This window comes from Aulonocara sp. 'chitande type north' Nkhata Bay, linkage group LG22, assembly GCF_057382095.1.
Source record: "Aulonocara sp. 'chitande type north' Nkhata Bay isolate Kocher_YH1m ecotype deep benthic linkage group LG22, A_spYH_male_GT1.1, whole genome shotgun sequence".
Taxonomy (NCBI): Eukaryota; Metazoa; Chordata; class Actinopteri; order Cichliformes; family Cichlidae; genus Aulonocara; species Aulonocara sp. 'chitande type north' Nkhata Bay.
Window position 1 is genome coordinate 17,175,835 of NC_141364.1, and position 17,429 is coordinate 17,193,263.

Sequence of the window (17,429 nt, forward strand, 5' to 3'; positions counted from 1 at the left end):
AAACATCCATAACTGCAAGAAGAGCGCAGACACCTGCAACAGATGGTCTGGCCCCTGTAGAAGCTGATCTCAACATCACTGTGTTGGTCTCAGATTACATTAAGAGAAACAGAAGACAGAAGCTCGCCTGTATCTACAGAAGCAAAGTGGCAAGTTCTTTGTGATCCTGGGTTCAGCATACCCTGAAAACCAAGCACTGATTTAATTTAGTTATTACCTTTTTTGGGAAAGTTAGTGGCCAAGAAAAATACGCGGGGCATCATTTTTGAAAGCATCCATTCAGGCTTAAATCTTTTGAGACATGTGAAAGCCAAGCCAGAAGTGTTCATTTATTTTTTCAGGACTGTAGCTCATCTGATATTGCTGTGGCTGACAACCACAACAATTGCCGTTTGCCCATACGGCCATCAGCGTGAAGAGCAGACCGGATGGGTTGCTTTGTTTTCCCCAACCAGCAGAGCTGTGGAAGCTGAGAAGGTGGATTTGTACAACACATGAGCTATTAGAAGCCCCTGAGCTATTGTGCCATATGGTGGACTATTCTATGTGGGTTAGGGGAGGGTGGAACCGAGGGGTGCTGTTAGGTAAGCTTTTTACGTGCCTGGCCGAGGAAGCTGTGGGTTATATTACAGCTCGCGCCTGGACCTGGTGTCACGAACTGGCTGTAATGTCAAACATGCCCTTGAGTTTAACCCAGTGAAGTTTCCTTTATCACATGTACAAAGGAGATATAATAATCAGAGAGAAACAGGTTACTACGCAGAAAGTTAATGTAGTGACGATCAACTCGTTTTTGGGTTCCACCTTTTTGTGAAAATTGTATAAAGAAATTTAAGTACGTTGACAGAAACCAAGTTGGGCTGAGAGAGACTTTTGGTCTGTGCGAGTTTACCACAGCATTGTCCGCAGGCTAGTCCACAGAGAGTGTCAGGTCCTATGAAACCACAGCGGCAGCTACCCCAGACAGAAAAAAAATCTCAGGAATGAACAAGGATGGGAGAGAGCCGAGAGAGAGACAGAGATTGCCTGACATACTAAGCATTACCATAATTGGCTTTTCTACATGATAGGACAGAGGAAATAATAATGTCATTTTATTTACAGCCTTCTCTCTGCTGAAACACGCACACACTCATGCACAACGTACAGGTCAATGACACACACTGATCAGGCCTGTCCAAAGCCATCAGAGGTGAGTGGCAGGGAATGGAGGGGCCGGTGACAAAGCGAAACGGGAGAGAGAAATAAGACTGCCACGCCAGAGCTCCTGTTTTGAAGGGCCGCTAGACGCTGTGAGAGAGCCTCGGCGGCCGCCCTGCTGCGCGTGCAGCACTCCGCCACGTAGGGTAAATCAGGAGGCTGAAAGCTGGCGGAATTGGACATTAGCACTGCAAATGAGAGCCGGGATTGCCCTCTTCTCTGAGACAACATGAATAAATGAAGAAGGTTTAAAGGGAAAGTGTGTGCAGCGTGTGTTGTGTGTATGTACAACTGACTGAGGAGGGAAAGAAGAGCTACGCTGGCTGTGGCAGTGTTGTGTCGCACTCAAGTTACTTAACAGCCGGTTAGGGAGTTAGTTTTATTATAGATTGATAAAAAGATAAAAAGATGTTTTTAAACTATGAGGTTAAGTTAAAGAAGAGTAAAAAGTAAGACTACGTTAAGTGTAATATCAAAATTGTTTAACTTTTAGCATGAAGCTTCTTTAGCCATAGCTGTAATGCTTATGTGTGCACAGTCTTGGGTTTTAGATATATTTGAGTGATGTATCCAAACATGGCAACGGTCACCAAAACTATACTTAAGTGTTTATTCAGCCTTGTTAAAACTTTGTGTTTCAAACTTGCATTAAAAAATATGAGGTTTTTCAATTGTGGACCTCACACGAGCGTATTGGCTTTAGGCAGGCATGTAGTTTTGGCAGAGGAGTGCAGGTTTGCATTGTGTGTGTGTGTGTGTTTGTGAGACTGGGGGATGTCCTACTGTGGTGTCACCTGTCTACAGCAGGAAATCCTGGACTTCGGGCACAACAATAGTGACAGGCTCCTCTCCAGACACAGATGGCTTCGCTTTCCCCCCACTAGCCACATTGCATCTCTGCTTGCACCTGACACACTGTGACACTTGTGACACACACAAACACGCGTGCACACATAAAACTGATCAGCCACACCTAGCTTAGGCAAACACGCACACACAATGACAGAAATGGCAGAAGCTGATTTCTCACACCTCTCTCACCTATCTGCTTTGCTGTTAACTTGTTTCGCTGTCATTTTTTTCCCCTGTCAGATATGCACACGCATAAATGCACGTACACATACACACACACACACACCTCTTGTTCGCTGGCCTAAACACATCTTTTTTTTTCTCCTCTCTTTTCAAAACTTCCCCTCTTTTCCCTATCCTCACTGACAGCACAAAGTGGGCTTACGTTTTTGACTGACAACCACAACAGACACTCCCCCCCCCCCCTTCCCCTCCCCTCCCCCCCACCCCCCCGTTTTAATCCCCTCCCTATCCCTCTCTCCCTCCCTCCCTCCCTCCCCGTTTCCTCTTTTGTTCTGAGTGACGCTCGAAAGCCGCCATGTCAGCATCTTTTCCATCTCTGATTGCCTTATTAGCCGGCGGTGGCACCCGCAGCTTTACTGACACAGATGGTGAAGGAGCAGGCTTGAGCAAAAGGGGGGGGGAGAAAAAAAATGGCTGACTTGTGTTTGTTGTTGTTACTTTCCCCTCCCACCTCTTCTCAGGCTTGTTTGTGTGGACACTGACACCTCAGGCTGACACTGACACACTCCTGACACTGATGCCTGTCAAGGCAACATACGGAGGATAGCAGGGAAAGGGAAGAATTTAGTGGTGGTGTGCCTTCTGTGTGTGTGTGTGTGTGTGTGTGTGTGTGTACTGCTGTCAGGTTTCTCTCACTTGGTCTGCTGATTTGTCTTTAACTACTTTCACAACTTTGAATGGGTTCACTTTTGCATTTATTTCAATGCAGCAGGCTGCAGCTTGTTAGGGAGAAAAGGAAGAGTTCAAAGAAGTCTGTGCAGCTGCTTTGGGAAAATGTTTAATTCTTCTTTTAGTGATTAAATGAAAAAAATACTTCAGTATATCCTGTGGACAATTAAGAGCACACAGTTGGGAGCAAGAGGAAGAATGTATTTTGATCATGCACTGTTTCTCACACACACACACACACACACCGGGCAGCTGTAGGACCTCCAGCTTTTCCCAGGCAGCAGTAACTGGCACCTCACAAACATCAGGTATTATGTCCATTCCGATTATGGGATAGAGAGCTACACGCTGTTTGAAGCTGACAGCACATCTGCCTCCTCACTGGAGACTGATTCTGGCATCTCAGACAAGCATCTTACGAGGGATGGATTGGAAAAGGTGCCTTAGCATATTTAACCCTAGATTCTTCCCTGCCTCGGTGTAATGTTCCCCTTTTAATCTACCTCCCTGTTTTTCCTTATTATTTTTTTAGACAAAGACAATAAAAAGTGAATTTTAATTCACATATCACTTTTTTCCCTCCAAGCTGAGTTATGGGCAGTTATTTGGCGGGAGAAGGCAGCCATTTCCATTGATACTATAATTTTTTCTTTCCTTTTTTAAAATGGCACACTTGATGCTGTGAGTACTCAGGGAGCACAGGCAGTAACAACACGGCTTGTCATGTCCACTGGCCATTTCCTAGCATCACGCTGTGAGGACTTCCACAGCCGATGCCAAGTTGACTTCAGCCAACCATGGCTTGGCAAGGCTGATGCAGCTGGCATTTTACTCCACTATCTCTTACTTGTGAATCCATAGTATGTGCGGCATGTTGGAAGAACTGAACAAATTAAAGTCAGGAATAGATCTGTGGTTGCTGAACAGCAACAAAATAGACAATGAAGACTATGTTGCTGTGGGCTTTGTGCTGTTTGGCATCTAAATTAAGTGGATAAGCTGTAATATTTGCACGAATGCTGTAATGTTTTTTAAAAAGAACTTCTAAATGAACATTCACTAAAAAGTCATTTATCTATCTTAGTTTATTTTCCCTGTTTTGTTTTGTTTTAAACTTGAATATGTCAGACTCTCTCCATTCATTGGATTACTGTGGTTTTGTAATTATGGAAATAGATCATTTCCATAATTCATTGTCATTGTAGCAAATAAATGATGGACCAGGTTGTTCCCCTACTCGTGTGACTGCACTGACCTGGAGTATTCCCCTCTCAAACGGAGAGGTTTACTGGAAAAGGATCAAAAATAATTTGTTGTGGACTTTTATAAATAAAAATCAGATCAAAACATTGGAAATATTGGAATTTCTGATTGTTTTTGATTGCATCGTTGCTTGGCTGTTTTTATGCACAGTCGAGATTCTCCGCCTCTTTGCTCAGTTTTTCCCTCACATATTTTCTTTTAACCGTGCTAGACTAACTTTGGTGCACACCCTGTTTTGATTCGCTCTCTAAAATAAGTGATATTGGCTCCTTTCCCCACCCTCTTTAAGCAAGCTTTCTTATTATTGGCTGCCACTCACAAACAGAAGTGTATATATATGTATTTATATAGTGCCAAATCACAAGAGTCACCTCAAGGTTCTATGTTACTATGACTCGGTACTATTACTCAAAATCAACTGTGTGGCTGAGATGACCTTATTAGGGATACACCCCCTTTTTGATGTCATGCAGAGCTAGGAGTATAAAAGCTGTCTGCAGCAGAGCATTTAAAGCCCTCTGAAGCTTCAGCTCTCAGGTGTTACTTCTTATTATATGCACCTCGTCATTGTAAACTTTGTTCATGTTTGGTATGATTAGCCACCATTGTTCCAGTGTGTGTTTATGTAAGACATATAATAAAGAAAAGAACAGAATACTTTAAATCTTAAACTGTGAGGCCTTGCACACTTTTTCCTTTCGTTTGTTATATGATTAGCAAAAGCGTGTCTTTTCCATTGTGGAGTACTACCACAGAATATATATAATCTTCTCTGCCTAATTCAATTTCTTTTCTATGTTTTTGCTTTTTTTAAACTTGGTGGATAAATTTCTTGAGTCATGTCTGCTCCTTGCCCAAGATAGGTTGTAGTGTTCAACAGTTCCATTTGGCAGTGCAGTGAAGAGGACTATCTGTCATTGTCAAGACATGGATGTTTGCCACTTTATTATATCTTTGTCCTCTACAGGGACTATTGACAAAAATCTCTTAAGGATTATTGCATTCACCACCTGCATATAGGGAGGGCCAGAGGTGTATTCTTGTGTTCAAGTGTATTGATTTGCTAAGACATTTGTATCTAATCTCGGTTTTCCTCCTTGCTTTGTTTTCCAGCTTATGGACCTGAAGATGAATTCAAGGGTGGCAAAGCCGATGAAGAGGAACATCTTCTGGATGATGGCCTTTCCCTGGATGGTCAAGATGCAGACTATTTTTTCAATGATGAGGAAGACGCAAGAGATCGTTATAGCTGCCAGAACTCTCCACTCAGCAATGGCACTAACCCAGATGCTGGGTATGCTTCTCCCCTCAGCACTACCAGTGATCAGCTGGTGGACCTTAAGACTACCCCCTCCTTAGGTGATCCGGACAGGGTGGAGGAGAAGCTGGGGGAAGGTAGTGAATCCATCAATGGCCTTTCACTACAGGACAGTCTGGAAAAGATGAAAGCCGTCTATGCAAACCTGATCTCGGATGCCTCTTGGTCCAATGTTGCTCTGGACATGCTTAAAAATAAACAAGGAAACAGTATTTCAGCAAGCAATGGCAGTGGGAGCAATCACAAAGGGAGCAATGGATTCCTGAACAGTCATAGCCCGGGAAATGTCCATGTAAAGAACAGATGTAGCAGTAACAACACTTCAGTAACAACAAATATTACCACCAGCAGTACCAGTGCAAGAACAGTGTCGAGTAACGGCAACAGTGGCATCAGTGTAAGCTCTGGCAGTACAGGAGTAGCATATGATTGGCATCAAGCAGCCTTGGCTAAAACTTTGCAGTATAATCCGTATCAACTCCTTCCTGAGCCCAGCCTTTTCAGCACCGTGCAGCTTTATAGGCAAAACAACAAGCTGTATGGCCCAGTGTTTACTGGAGCTAGCAAGTTTAGGTGTAAGGACTGTAGTGCTGCCTATGATACTTTGGTAGGCCTAACTGTACATATGAACGAGACTGGCCACTACCGAGATGACAACAAAGATGCAGAGGATGATCGAAGCAAGAAGTGGTCCAAGCCACGAAAACGTTCCTTGCTGGAGATGGAAGGCAAAGAAGATGCCCAGAAAGTTCTGAAATGCATGTACTGTGGCCACTCTTTTGAATCACTGCAAGACCTTAGTGTTCACATGATCAAAACAAAACACTATCAAAAAGTGCCTCTAAAAGAACCAATGCCAGCCCTCACCTCAAAACTGGTCCCCCCAACCAAAAAAAGAGCGTTTCAAGACTTGATGTCGCCGAGCTCACCAGAGTCCGTCTCATCTGGCATACACCTGGGAGAATCTCCAAAAGACCAAAAACTGGCCAATCCTTATGTCACTCCTAATAATCGATACGGTTACCAAAATGGTGCTAGTTATACTTGGCAGTTTGAGGCACGAAAGGCACAAATTCTCAAATGCATGGAATGTGGCAGTTCGCATGACACCTTGCAACAACTGACAGCCCACATGATGGTCACGGGACACTTTCTTAAAGTCACAAATACAGCATCTAAAAAGGGGAAGCAGCTAGTTTTTGATCCTGTGATTGAAGAGAAAATACAGTCGATTCCCTTGCCTCCCACTACCACACGGCTCCCGCCGCCCAATGGTAAGCCACACCCTGACTCCCCATTGCAGCCCTCCAGCCCTGAGGAGAAACACGAAGAAAAGAAAGATGAAGATACAGAGGACGAGAAAACTGAAGTTAGGGAACCAGAGAGACAAATAAAAGAAGAAAAAGAAGACCTCCCTGAAAAAACAGACAAACCTGAAAGGGCCAGGTCATACCAGTACCTTACAGAAGAAGATTTAGAAGAAACACCTAAAGGTGGGCTGGACATCCTGAAGTCTTTAGAGAACACAGTTTCAAGTGCTATCAGTAAGGCCCAAACAGGTACACCAACCTGGGGTGGATACCCCAGCATTCACGCTGCCTATCAGCTCCATGGATCTCTGAAGCCTTTGCCCTCATGTGCACAGGTTCAACCTTTGTTCAGTAGCACTAGTTTGAAGGTAATGTCCTCTGAGTTAGGCTCTCTGATCCATTCCCCAAATAGCCCCTCTCCACCCCCAAGTCACAAGAGCAATGTGCTGGCCATGGAAGAGCTAGTGGAAAAAGTTACAGGGAAAAGCTTAGTGAAGAATGAGAAAGAGGAAAAACCTGTAGAGAATAAGTGTAGATCTGCAAAGTCACCAGTGCTAAATCCTAAGGACAAACAGGCTTCACCATATCCTGAAAACCTCTCAAAGATACTGAAGGACAGTGAATTGGAGAATCGGAATGAGCTAAAGGGCAAAGAAAGAGAGCAAACAGAGAGTAAAATAAATATAAAAATAAAAACTGAAGCGGATTCGCCCAAAAAGACAGTAAGCAATGGCTGCAGTAACCTGAGCATCATCACTGATCATTCACCAGAACAATCCCTTGTTAACCCTCTTAGTGCTTTGCAGTCCGTCATGAACAACCACTTGGGGAAAGCGGCAAAAGTGTCCACACCCTTTGTAGACCCATTTGCAATGCTTTATAAGATCAACAACTCTGCCCAGATTAAGCAAACAGATCCTATGAGTCACTACCACAATGATGACGACGTCAATGATGATCAGCCCATCGACTTGACAAAATCCAAAAACAGCAATGGAAGCACAGCTAAGGGGACTCTTGCGACACCTAACAGCAATGTAAACAACACCAGGCCGGTCTTCAAAGATTTCTCTCAGACATCATCGCCACCTCTAAGAGAAAATGCTTTGATGGACATTTCAGACATGGTGAAAAATCTGACGGGTCGTTTAACACCAAAGTCTACAACCCCATCTTCCATCTCAGATAAATCCGATATCGATGGCTGTACTTTGGAGGATGGCATGGAAGAGCTATCTCCCATTCAAAGACGGAAAGGCAGACAGTCAAACTGGAATCCCCAACACCTCCTGATTCTTCAGGCCCAGTTTGCCTCCAGTCTTAGAGAAACCCCGGAAGGAAAGTTTGTAATTAGTGACTTAGGACCCCAGGAACGGGTCCACATCTGTAAATTCACTGGTCTCTCAATGACTACTATCTCACATTGGCTGGCCAATGTAAAATACCAGTTAAAGCGGACAGGGGGAACAAAGTTCCTAAAAAACATGGACTCTGGTCAGCCTCTGTTTTTGTGCAGTGACTGTGCTTCCCAATTCAGGACTCCTTCGTCCTATATTCACCATTTGGAGTCCCACCTTGGTTTTACCCTAAAAGACCTTTCGAAGCTCTCCATAGACTTAATAGAGCAGCAGGCCGTCAGCAGAATAGAGGACAAGACTTTTAGTTCACCTGGACTCACAGAAGAGGACACTGCCTCAATATATCAGTGCAAACTTTGCAATCGGACATTTGTGAGCAAACATGCAATCAAATTGCATCTTTGCAAAACACACGGAAAATCACCAGAGGCTCATCTCATCTTCGTGAAAGAGCTGGAAAAGTTCGATAAACAATGAAGTCAAATAAAGCCGATAGCATGATAGATAACTGTTGCACTATGACTCTAAGCTACAATCTGTCGTAACAGATAGTGCCAAAGCTGTATTTTTACAACACATGAAAATCGCAGGAGCTTTAATACCGCACACGGTAATTTTTCAGCTAATAAAACATGGCAGGAGCCTGCACTACAGAGGCTCTAGGCCATACAGTAAACAGTGAATTTTTTGGGTGACAAATTAAAGTAGCAATGGCACTACATAGTCACTGACAGATTGTTGCTTTCCTAATGCACTGCATCTTATCTGAGCCTTTAAAAATGGTCCACCTGTTGTTTTACAACTAAACCATGCTCTTATTTCGATCACTGTTTCAGAATCATTTTCTAAGATAAATATATTTCAACACGACTTGCATATTATTTATGAGACAGTTTGTGCATGTTTTCATGTAAACCAGTGAGTGTATTATGTCTTATGAAAATTTCAGTCATGACAACAAAACTGAAATACCCGTTTAGCAAATTTTGGATACAGCTGTTTATGTAAAGGTATATTGGGAAAGAATAAGAGTGTTTTAAAATGTTAAGGTGATTTCAGCACTTTAAGTGTCAACTGATGAAGAATTGTACGAGTAAAAAGGACAACACATTACTCTTTTTAGTTTTTATGCCCTCGACAAACATTTTGGGGAGCTGATCATAAAATTGTTCGGTTTGCCATCAAATCACAGTAAGTTTTGCAAAATATTTAGGATATTTGTTTATCTAGTAAAATATCATTTCCTGGTTGTTTCAACGTGTACAGTATTTGCTTTTGAAGGCTACCAATTTTATCATTGTGAAGCTACAGTTGTAAAGTTAATGAAGTTTAAAACTTACTGTATAAATAATCAGCAAGTATGTATACATGTATGTCAGCATATCTTGCTCTTTAAAGTTCTGCATTATTTGTACTGTGTGCATTTTTACAATGTTATTTTCTACACAAATGTGAGGGAGGGAGGCTGTATAAAGCTACAGGATCGTGTTGGACCACGACGTCCTTTTTTCAGTAACCAGTAAGTCCCTAGGTGTGGTCTACATAACGTGACAGAACTTACTGGCATCTGTTCTGATGCTTGGAAATGTATATAACATTTAAAAAAAACATTCTTCAGTGACTAATTTCCAGGTTTTGTCATCAACCCAGTTATTCAGAATGGCATTCTTTTATTCTCAGTTGTAAAATAAATTCCATGTCCTGGAATAAGATGCAGTGTTGTCTGAGTGATTTTCAGAAGAGTATAACACAGATAAACATGACTCTACAAACATTTTTTCACTATTTTTGCTGAACTTATACATTGAAGTTCCATCAATTTAATTTTTAAACCTAATATGCTCATCAAAACACATCCGTGTTTGTCCAGGGAATTTCGAGCAGGACAAAATCCAAATAAGACCTTTGTTATCCCATATGGAAAAGAAATAGTAAAAACTTATATGATTTACTCATGAAAGTGGCCACTTTCTCATTACTTTCATATATTGTTTTAGTAAGTATCCAAAACAAACAAGTTTCATTATATAATTTTTCAAGGGATCTTATATGTGTTTTCACTCTTGTATGCTTTTCATACAAATTTCACACAAGACAGATACAAACTTTATAAGATTTATATATATCTTTTCCATATGGGATGGCTTCAAAATAATAGCTCTTTGATGAGAGAGGTTGACAGTTGGCTTTTGTAACAGACTTGCAACCAAAGATAGCCAGGAACAAAATTCTAACCGCGGTGTCTAAAAGTAGTACGACTGGTGTTATGGCTTACATATTCTCACCAACCAATACAAATGCAGCAAAGCAGCTCAAAAACAGCAATTGTTTAAAATCGAAATAGATGAATAGATGGAAATTAAAAAAATATTGGTGATTCCAACAAAAATGAAAATCTAGTTGTGGTGAGTTAGCAAAAGCTAAAGTAAAGTCCAGGGACTGGAAATGGGTCATTTTTAGTATTTAGGCCCGGATCATTTCCTGTTACAAGCTGGAAACAGTGGCGAAAGCTAATAATTATGTTAACAAATAGTTCATCAATGTAAAATGTAGGGAATATTTGTAACAACAGACCTACTCATATACTTAACTAAGCTAAACGTGGACATTTTAAAGATGCTAACCAAGGCTGAAGCTGTACAGAGCTCAGAGCCAGCTGTTTGGAATGAGCCACTGATCAAACCAGTTGTTTTGTTATATAAATATTTTCCATCTGGTTTTTGTTTGTAAGGGTAAAATATGTCACCTATAGTAAAGGCGGGTGTACAGCAACTCATTTTCATTTAATTATTTATACTTCTTTCCAGTTGCACAGAATTGCATTTTCATTTTTTGTCAGTGAAAGAAGCTCAGTGAAATGAACCAAATGAACCAAACTACAGTGTCCTGTAGTCTGGTTCATTTCTTTTATTGAAAAAACTAATAAAAACCCACCATTTTTTTTTCACATTGACACTTAAACGTGATCCCCGGGGAATGAAAATGAGAATTGAAAAAAGTGGAATTTATAATAAATCTGTTTTATACATGCACTGTCACACATACAGGAATTATTAACATCTATATGTCTATACGTTTTATTCAGATTGGCTCTCCTGTTAAGGAGGAGATAAGTTAGACATGTCGTAGGGCTGTGTCGCACAGTGTGGCTTACAATAAACTTATAAGACTTCTGAAATCTTGCTCCAGACATCTTAAGCTCTCTACAACAGGTTTCAAGGATGCAGTGTTATCAGTCATGTTGCAGGGTCAATATTTTTTTATGCTCAGTTCCTGATTTTTAAAGATGGGGCCAGACTGAATTGGGTAAGCAGTGTAGGTTTTGTCCGCTGCTGATTCAAACTGAAGAAAGTGAGCCACTTTTTTTTTTCCAGCGATACATTTTTTGACAAATCTTCAAAAGTGTGTTTAAGTTAGTTTTTTGTAACCTTTGGGCATTGTTTCGGTTAACTTAGAACTACTATAACAACAAAAAAACAGGTTTCTAACATTCTGTGTCAATAATGACCGAACTTCTCCTCTAACGTAACGTTTCATATTCTTGTTGAGCCCATCCATTACCGTATATACAAGCAGCTGTTCAGAGAATTAAACCAAATGTAAATGAAAATCTTGTTTGTCACTGAAGAAAAATATATTGTTTACCACTTTACACACTGTTGGTCCAAAAAGCCACTGAATAAAAACTTGCATACAAATTTAATACATGCCTTGTTACGATGGTATACTTCATATAGGATTAAATTGATGTAAGGTTTTTCAATTCTAGTCAGTAAATGTCTATGAGCAATTTCAAACAGAATAATCCTTTTCACAAGCAAGTGAACAAAACATTGTCATAGAAAACAGGATTTAACTTAATGGTTTAACACAGAGCCGAGCTTTATAGTTCAGCTAGTGAGACACCTGATAAAAGAGGCCATGACATGTCTTCACTGAAGGTATTTAAGTCGACACGCTCCCACCCTGCGCTGCTCTTGAACACTAGCCCGAGGCATTTCTCCCAAGAAACAATAGCGTTCCAGTGCCTTGCAGCGTGTTCTGTGTGGCAAGGAAACATAAGACGCAGCAGTGATAAATACGGAGCAGAGTCACAAGCAATAAAGTCTCACGTAACAGCAATGTGCTGAAGTACAATTCTCAAAAGATCAGCTAATGTGCGTAGATACGACTGACTCGACAGAAATGTCCAGGAAACTTTATGCACTGAAGTTTCCTCTGGGTTAAAAAAAAAAAAGTAAATATTTCAAAAAAGAGAAAAAATTACTTGTTAAATATTTCACTGTTACTATTTGACAAATCCTGCAACACAAGAAACAATCCCATGTGTCATTTGTTCAAGCAGCTTATATCAAATAATAGCTTAATGTTTAATTGTAACGTGAACTGTTACCAGTGACAAAGATGTCTTCTGTTTGTAGTGACGACATTTAAAGCAAAAAAGTCTGCATAACAGTGAATTTATGCTTCTGCGTTCAATCTGTGCCATAGTTGCATCATAAACACAAACACTCTGAAATGCTATTACCTGACATGTCCTACCCTTGAAATGTCATTACAGCTTGCACAGGTTTAAATGCTGGCAACAGTGTCGACCACTTGCATAAGCTACATTGTGAACTCTAGATTCAACAGGGAAGTCTAAATTAAGTTTAAGAAGAGGAGGAGGTTGGGGTGGATGGATGAGTCAATCAAACACTGCATTTTTTTTAAAGGGAGATCACCGTGTCAGAATGATTAGTTATATCTGTACATAATACATTTGATAGTTTACAACAGATGGACCTACAGAGAGCTGATACAATATTTGTGATTGAAGTTCATCAGGCATCACTGATGAACTTCAATCACAAATATTGTATTATTGAACGCCACAGAATAATTATAATAAATAAAAGCAGATGAATAGGTGTAAAAAAAATCTGTCTCTTCTTTTATGTAACTCAGAGAATGAAATCCTTTTAAAGCTACATATGCATATATAACTCATTAAGAGATTTGTGAAATGATAGTTACATTGTATAATTATAAATAAAATACACACTATGCTTCCATAATTTTAATCTAAACTTCCTTAGGAGATCAGTAGTAGAGCAACTTGTGAAAACTGTCCTCTCCAGCATCACTCACTCGGTACATTCATTATTATGTTGTCAACATACAGCTCTGACATGTCGCTTCGTATATGTCCTCTCACACAAACCGTCTTTCTCTTGTCACAACTTATACAAAAGCTCCACGTATGACTTTGTCAGGCAGTCAGTGTTCTGTTTGTTCTTGCATGACTCTTGTTTGCTTAAAAAAAAAAAGACACAAAATAAATTGGCTCCGTGTCATCACCATTATCAGACGAACAGAGGCTCACAAGACAGCAGCGCAAATCTGATGTTAAACAAAAGGCTGTTTATGACAACAGGCGTCATGATGCAGGCTGTTATCCATTTATAATAATCGAAACAGAACGCTTCAAGTCGCAGTAAGCTGTTCTGGTACTGAGTAGCAACATCTGTACATCCATGAAGAATTACATGTCAGGGAGCGACGGCGCGGGCGGCCTTTGAATCCTTGTGACACGCATACATGTGTACTCGTGCCGACAGCGAGGGTTTGGCGAATTAACCTCGTCCTCTTCCATCCCCTCTCGGTGCTCCCTGAGCAACCTGTACAGCAGCACCTCGCTTTCAAAATGCACGCTCGCTATAATGAAACATAGGGGTGAAAATCTCTCTGCTACAGCACCGTGGCAAAGCGGACAATGTGCTTTCATTTAAGCAGTTTCTGCTGTGAGGCTACAGTTAGTAAAACCACATGATTTTTTATTTTCTTTAATTTTAGGATTATAAACAGCAGTAGTTTTGTTTTATTTCATATATATATACATATATATATATATATATATATATATATCTGGAATATATATATATATATATATATATATATATATATATATCTGGAATATATATATATATATATATATATATATATATATATATATATATATATATATATTCATTCATTACATATATATATAACAACTTATAATATCTTAATTAAAAGCACACAAAGAGGAGAGAAAATCCATCAAGTTTATTCTGCCTGTGCTCCTAAATGCTGTAATAATTAAAGGAGACCTATACTAGCATGTCCCATTTTTGGATAACATTTGAAGGTGACCGTGTTTAAAGAGTTTTTAATGAGAAGTTGAAACAGTTCATGTAACTTTTTATAATTCATTACTAATATATTTATTAAATACAGAAACCAATTTGGTTACCTTGCAGCTAAGTATGTTTTTTTCTTATGGTTTTTCCTTCTCGTTGGTAAAAATGATAAATATTGGTAATGGATCAATAAGTATTTGATCATTCCTGTCAATCCAGCCCCTAAAAAACTGTACTCATAAATACACACTGAGCCACCCTTTAAATTGCAGAGTGTCCCTTAAAAATATTGTTTGTTAAAGTCGTTTCAGGTGTTGCACTCTATCTTAGTAGCCTAAAAATGTATTACTTACAGCCTAAGCGATGAACCAAACTCAACTTGAAAGTTGTAAGATGTCAATCAAAACCAAACTATTTTTCTCAAGTAACAAATACATACACCTGAGGTGTCAGACTTATTTCTTTCCGCCGCAGCTATCCTGACAGCAGAACAATATAGCACCTTAAATTTTTGTAAAAACATTAAGTCTCGATGCCAAATTTGAAGTGAAGCTGAAGGTTTAAAATCACCAGAGACATCTCATCATGGACAGAGAGTTGAATCTTGATTGCTTGTTGACAAGTTTGTCCCCGCTGAGTTCTGCAGGCAGTCAAAAGCATCTTGTAAAGTGTTGTGTACCTGTCAGGAATGAGCCTTGTTTTGGAAGATACAGACGACATAATTCATCAGGCCGAGCGAGAGGCTCTTGAAGAATGGAGAAGTGACAAAGTCGATTCTTTTGAGAATAATGACGGCTGCCAGCGTTCTGAATGGATGGAGTGTCTTTTAGGATCTATCAAAGCTTTTTTTCCAGTGATGTAAAGCCCACAGGTGTGATGCACCGCACCATCGCTAAAGATATTTATATATAGGTGTGTCACTAAGGGGGAATCCTATCATTTCTCCACTCCATAGTTTAATTTTTGAGCGAGTGCTCCACAGGAACTTTCCAGTTTTTGAGATGTCTTTGTGACCAGAGATAGTGCGCGTCTACCTGCTTTATATTTATTACAGTGTCAGTTCTTTCAGCATATTAAAAATTACTTTATATTATGTAATTAAAGACCTGAGTCTGTGCCAACGTATGTGAATAAAGGGTGAATCTGTGTAAGTGTTTTTCTCAGAGAAATCTTGAGGCAGCAGATTGTGCGCGTGTTTGTGCTGGAATTTAAATATGTGCCATTTAGCACCTCAGAAAAAGTAAATAGGTTACACTCGCGGTGCTGTGGTTGCTCTCACAAATTCCTCATTATTTTGAACTATTCCTGGGTTGGGTTGCCAGGTTTGAATGTCAAATGTCGTATTTATTTCATCTTGAGTTGAGCGGGAAACCACTGTCATGCGGTTGGGTTTAGACCCTTGGACAGTGTGACGAGTCTCATTCACATTCTGTCCAAACCTGACATCATTTGCATGAGAATAAGAGCAAACTCTGCAAACGTGACATGTCCCAGACAAGGGATCACAACTTGGCTGTCATATTAGGCCGGTAAATTCAGGTGACATGGATCCTGTGTCCTCATCTGGGCCAACCTGACAGTGGTTCATGTTCCCTGCTGTCTTTTTCTGAGGAGCTTTGTGAGGGGGGGGTTGCTTTTAATCAGCATGACGAACCCTGCCACCCCCTGCGCGCACGCACACTCAAACACACAAGTGAGAGTGGGCATATGCTGAGGGGCAGTGGGCTGGCCGTTGTGCCATCATTAGTCCAAGCGTACACGGTAAGCTTCTGACACATGTCGAAGGAGCTTCATTCGACCTACAGACGATGCATCCACATTATGCAAAGGCAGCAGTGTCTATATGTGCAGCGCTACTGTCAGAGGCTTGAAGAACTGAGGGAGGAAGTGCAGGAAACTGGGGGAAGAGAGAGGGGAGGCGCAGATCTGGGGAGAGAGAGAAGCCACAAATCAATAAGAGAAGTGCAAGAATCAGCTTCAAGTAATGATTATGAGCTTCAAAGTCATCTTTCTCAGACAAAAAAAGATAATCTTTCATGTTTTGCATGCAAATTAAATATTCTTTTTGCATAAAATTACAAAGCGAAGGATATTTGTGTTTCGGGAATGTTCAAAAACATACATGTAAATGAAAAAGAGGTTCCCTTGCTTTAAGTAAGTAAGATTATGATTTGACTGCATCATCATGTGAGATTTGTTTGAGCATTTTTATCAAAAATAACAGTGTTTTTTTACCTGTGCCCTCTGGCATTTTAATGACTCACTCTGAGCTGGACTGCTTTCAAGTTAGAGACACAGTAGGGCGTGTGTCAGCACTGATCACGTTCTGGAGTGCTGGAGTGCTATTGTCACTGACTCAGTGACGCCTGCTCTGCTCAGTCACTGGAAAACCTCGAAGTTGTTGTTATTGGTATATTTGGGGGAGTTAGTTTGATGTATCTACAATCGTTTTATGTGTCAGAACATAAGAAGAAAAATCATCCAGTCCATGCCAGGTCTTAAAATGATGTAAATATAAGATCAGATAAACAATCTTATATTGGACACGTTATACCATGACACTATTTAATTAACAAAAATTAAGTCAAAATGCAGAAGTAATTTGTGAAACATTAGGATAGTAGCAAGGTCCTGCTATCAAATGCACTTGAAGAGTGTGCATCTCTATAAAAGTAGATTATTTTATCTGTATTATATCTTTTAACACAATGCCAAGGAGAAAAGAACTTCTCAGTGATTGCAGAAAAGCAGTTGTTACCCATCTATCTGGGAGTCATTATTTACAAACAATTTAAAGTCCATCATTCATCACTGCAAAAAATTATGGTGGAAAACATTCAGGACAGCTGTCAATTATCCCAGTAGCTGTCGCAGCAAAGTCACCTCAGGGTCAGAATGTCCAATGCTCAGAAAAACTGCAAAAAACCCAAGACATACATCTCAGACTCTACAGGCCTCAGTTAGCATGTCAACTGTTAAAGTTCATGAAAGTACAATTAGAAAGAGACTGAACAAGCAGAGCTTCTTTTGAAAGGTTGTTAAGGGGAAGCCTCTT

At 40.2% G+C, this 17,429-nt stretch overlaps 1 protein-coding gene across 2 annotated transcripts in view; it reads left to right on the forward strand.

The window, feature by feature from the left end:
• LOC147303943 (teashirt homolog 1-like) overlaps positions 1–10,073 on the forward strand; it is a 142,774-nt gene extending 132,701 nt beyond the window's left edge. For both annotated transcript variants that reach the window (XM_086280269.1, XM_086280268.1), the window contains one exon: positions 5,341–10,073. In XM_086280269.1, coding sequence (XP_086136395.1) covers positions 5,341–8,690 — 3,350 coding nt within the window. In that variant the 3' untranslated portion in view covers positions 8,691–10,073. The remainder of the gene's footprint in view (positions 1–5,340) is intronic.
• Positions 10,074–17,429: the final 7,356 nt, after the last annotated feature.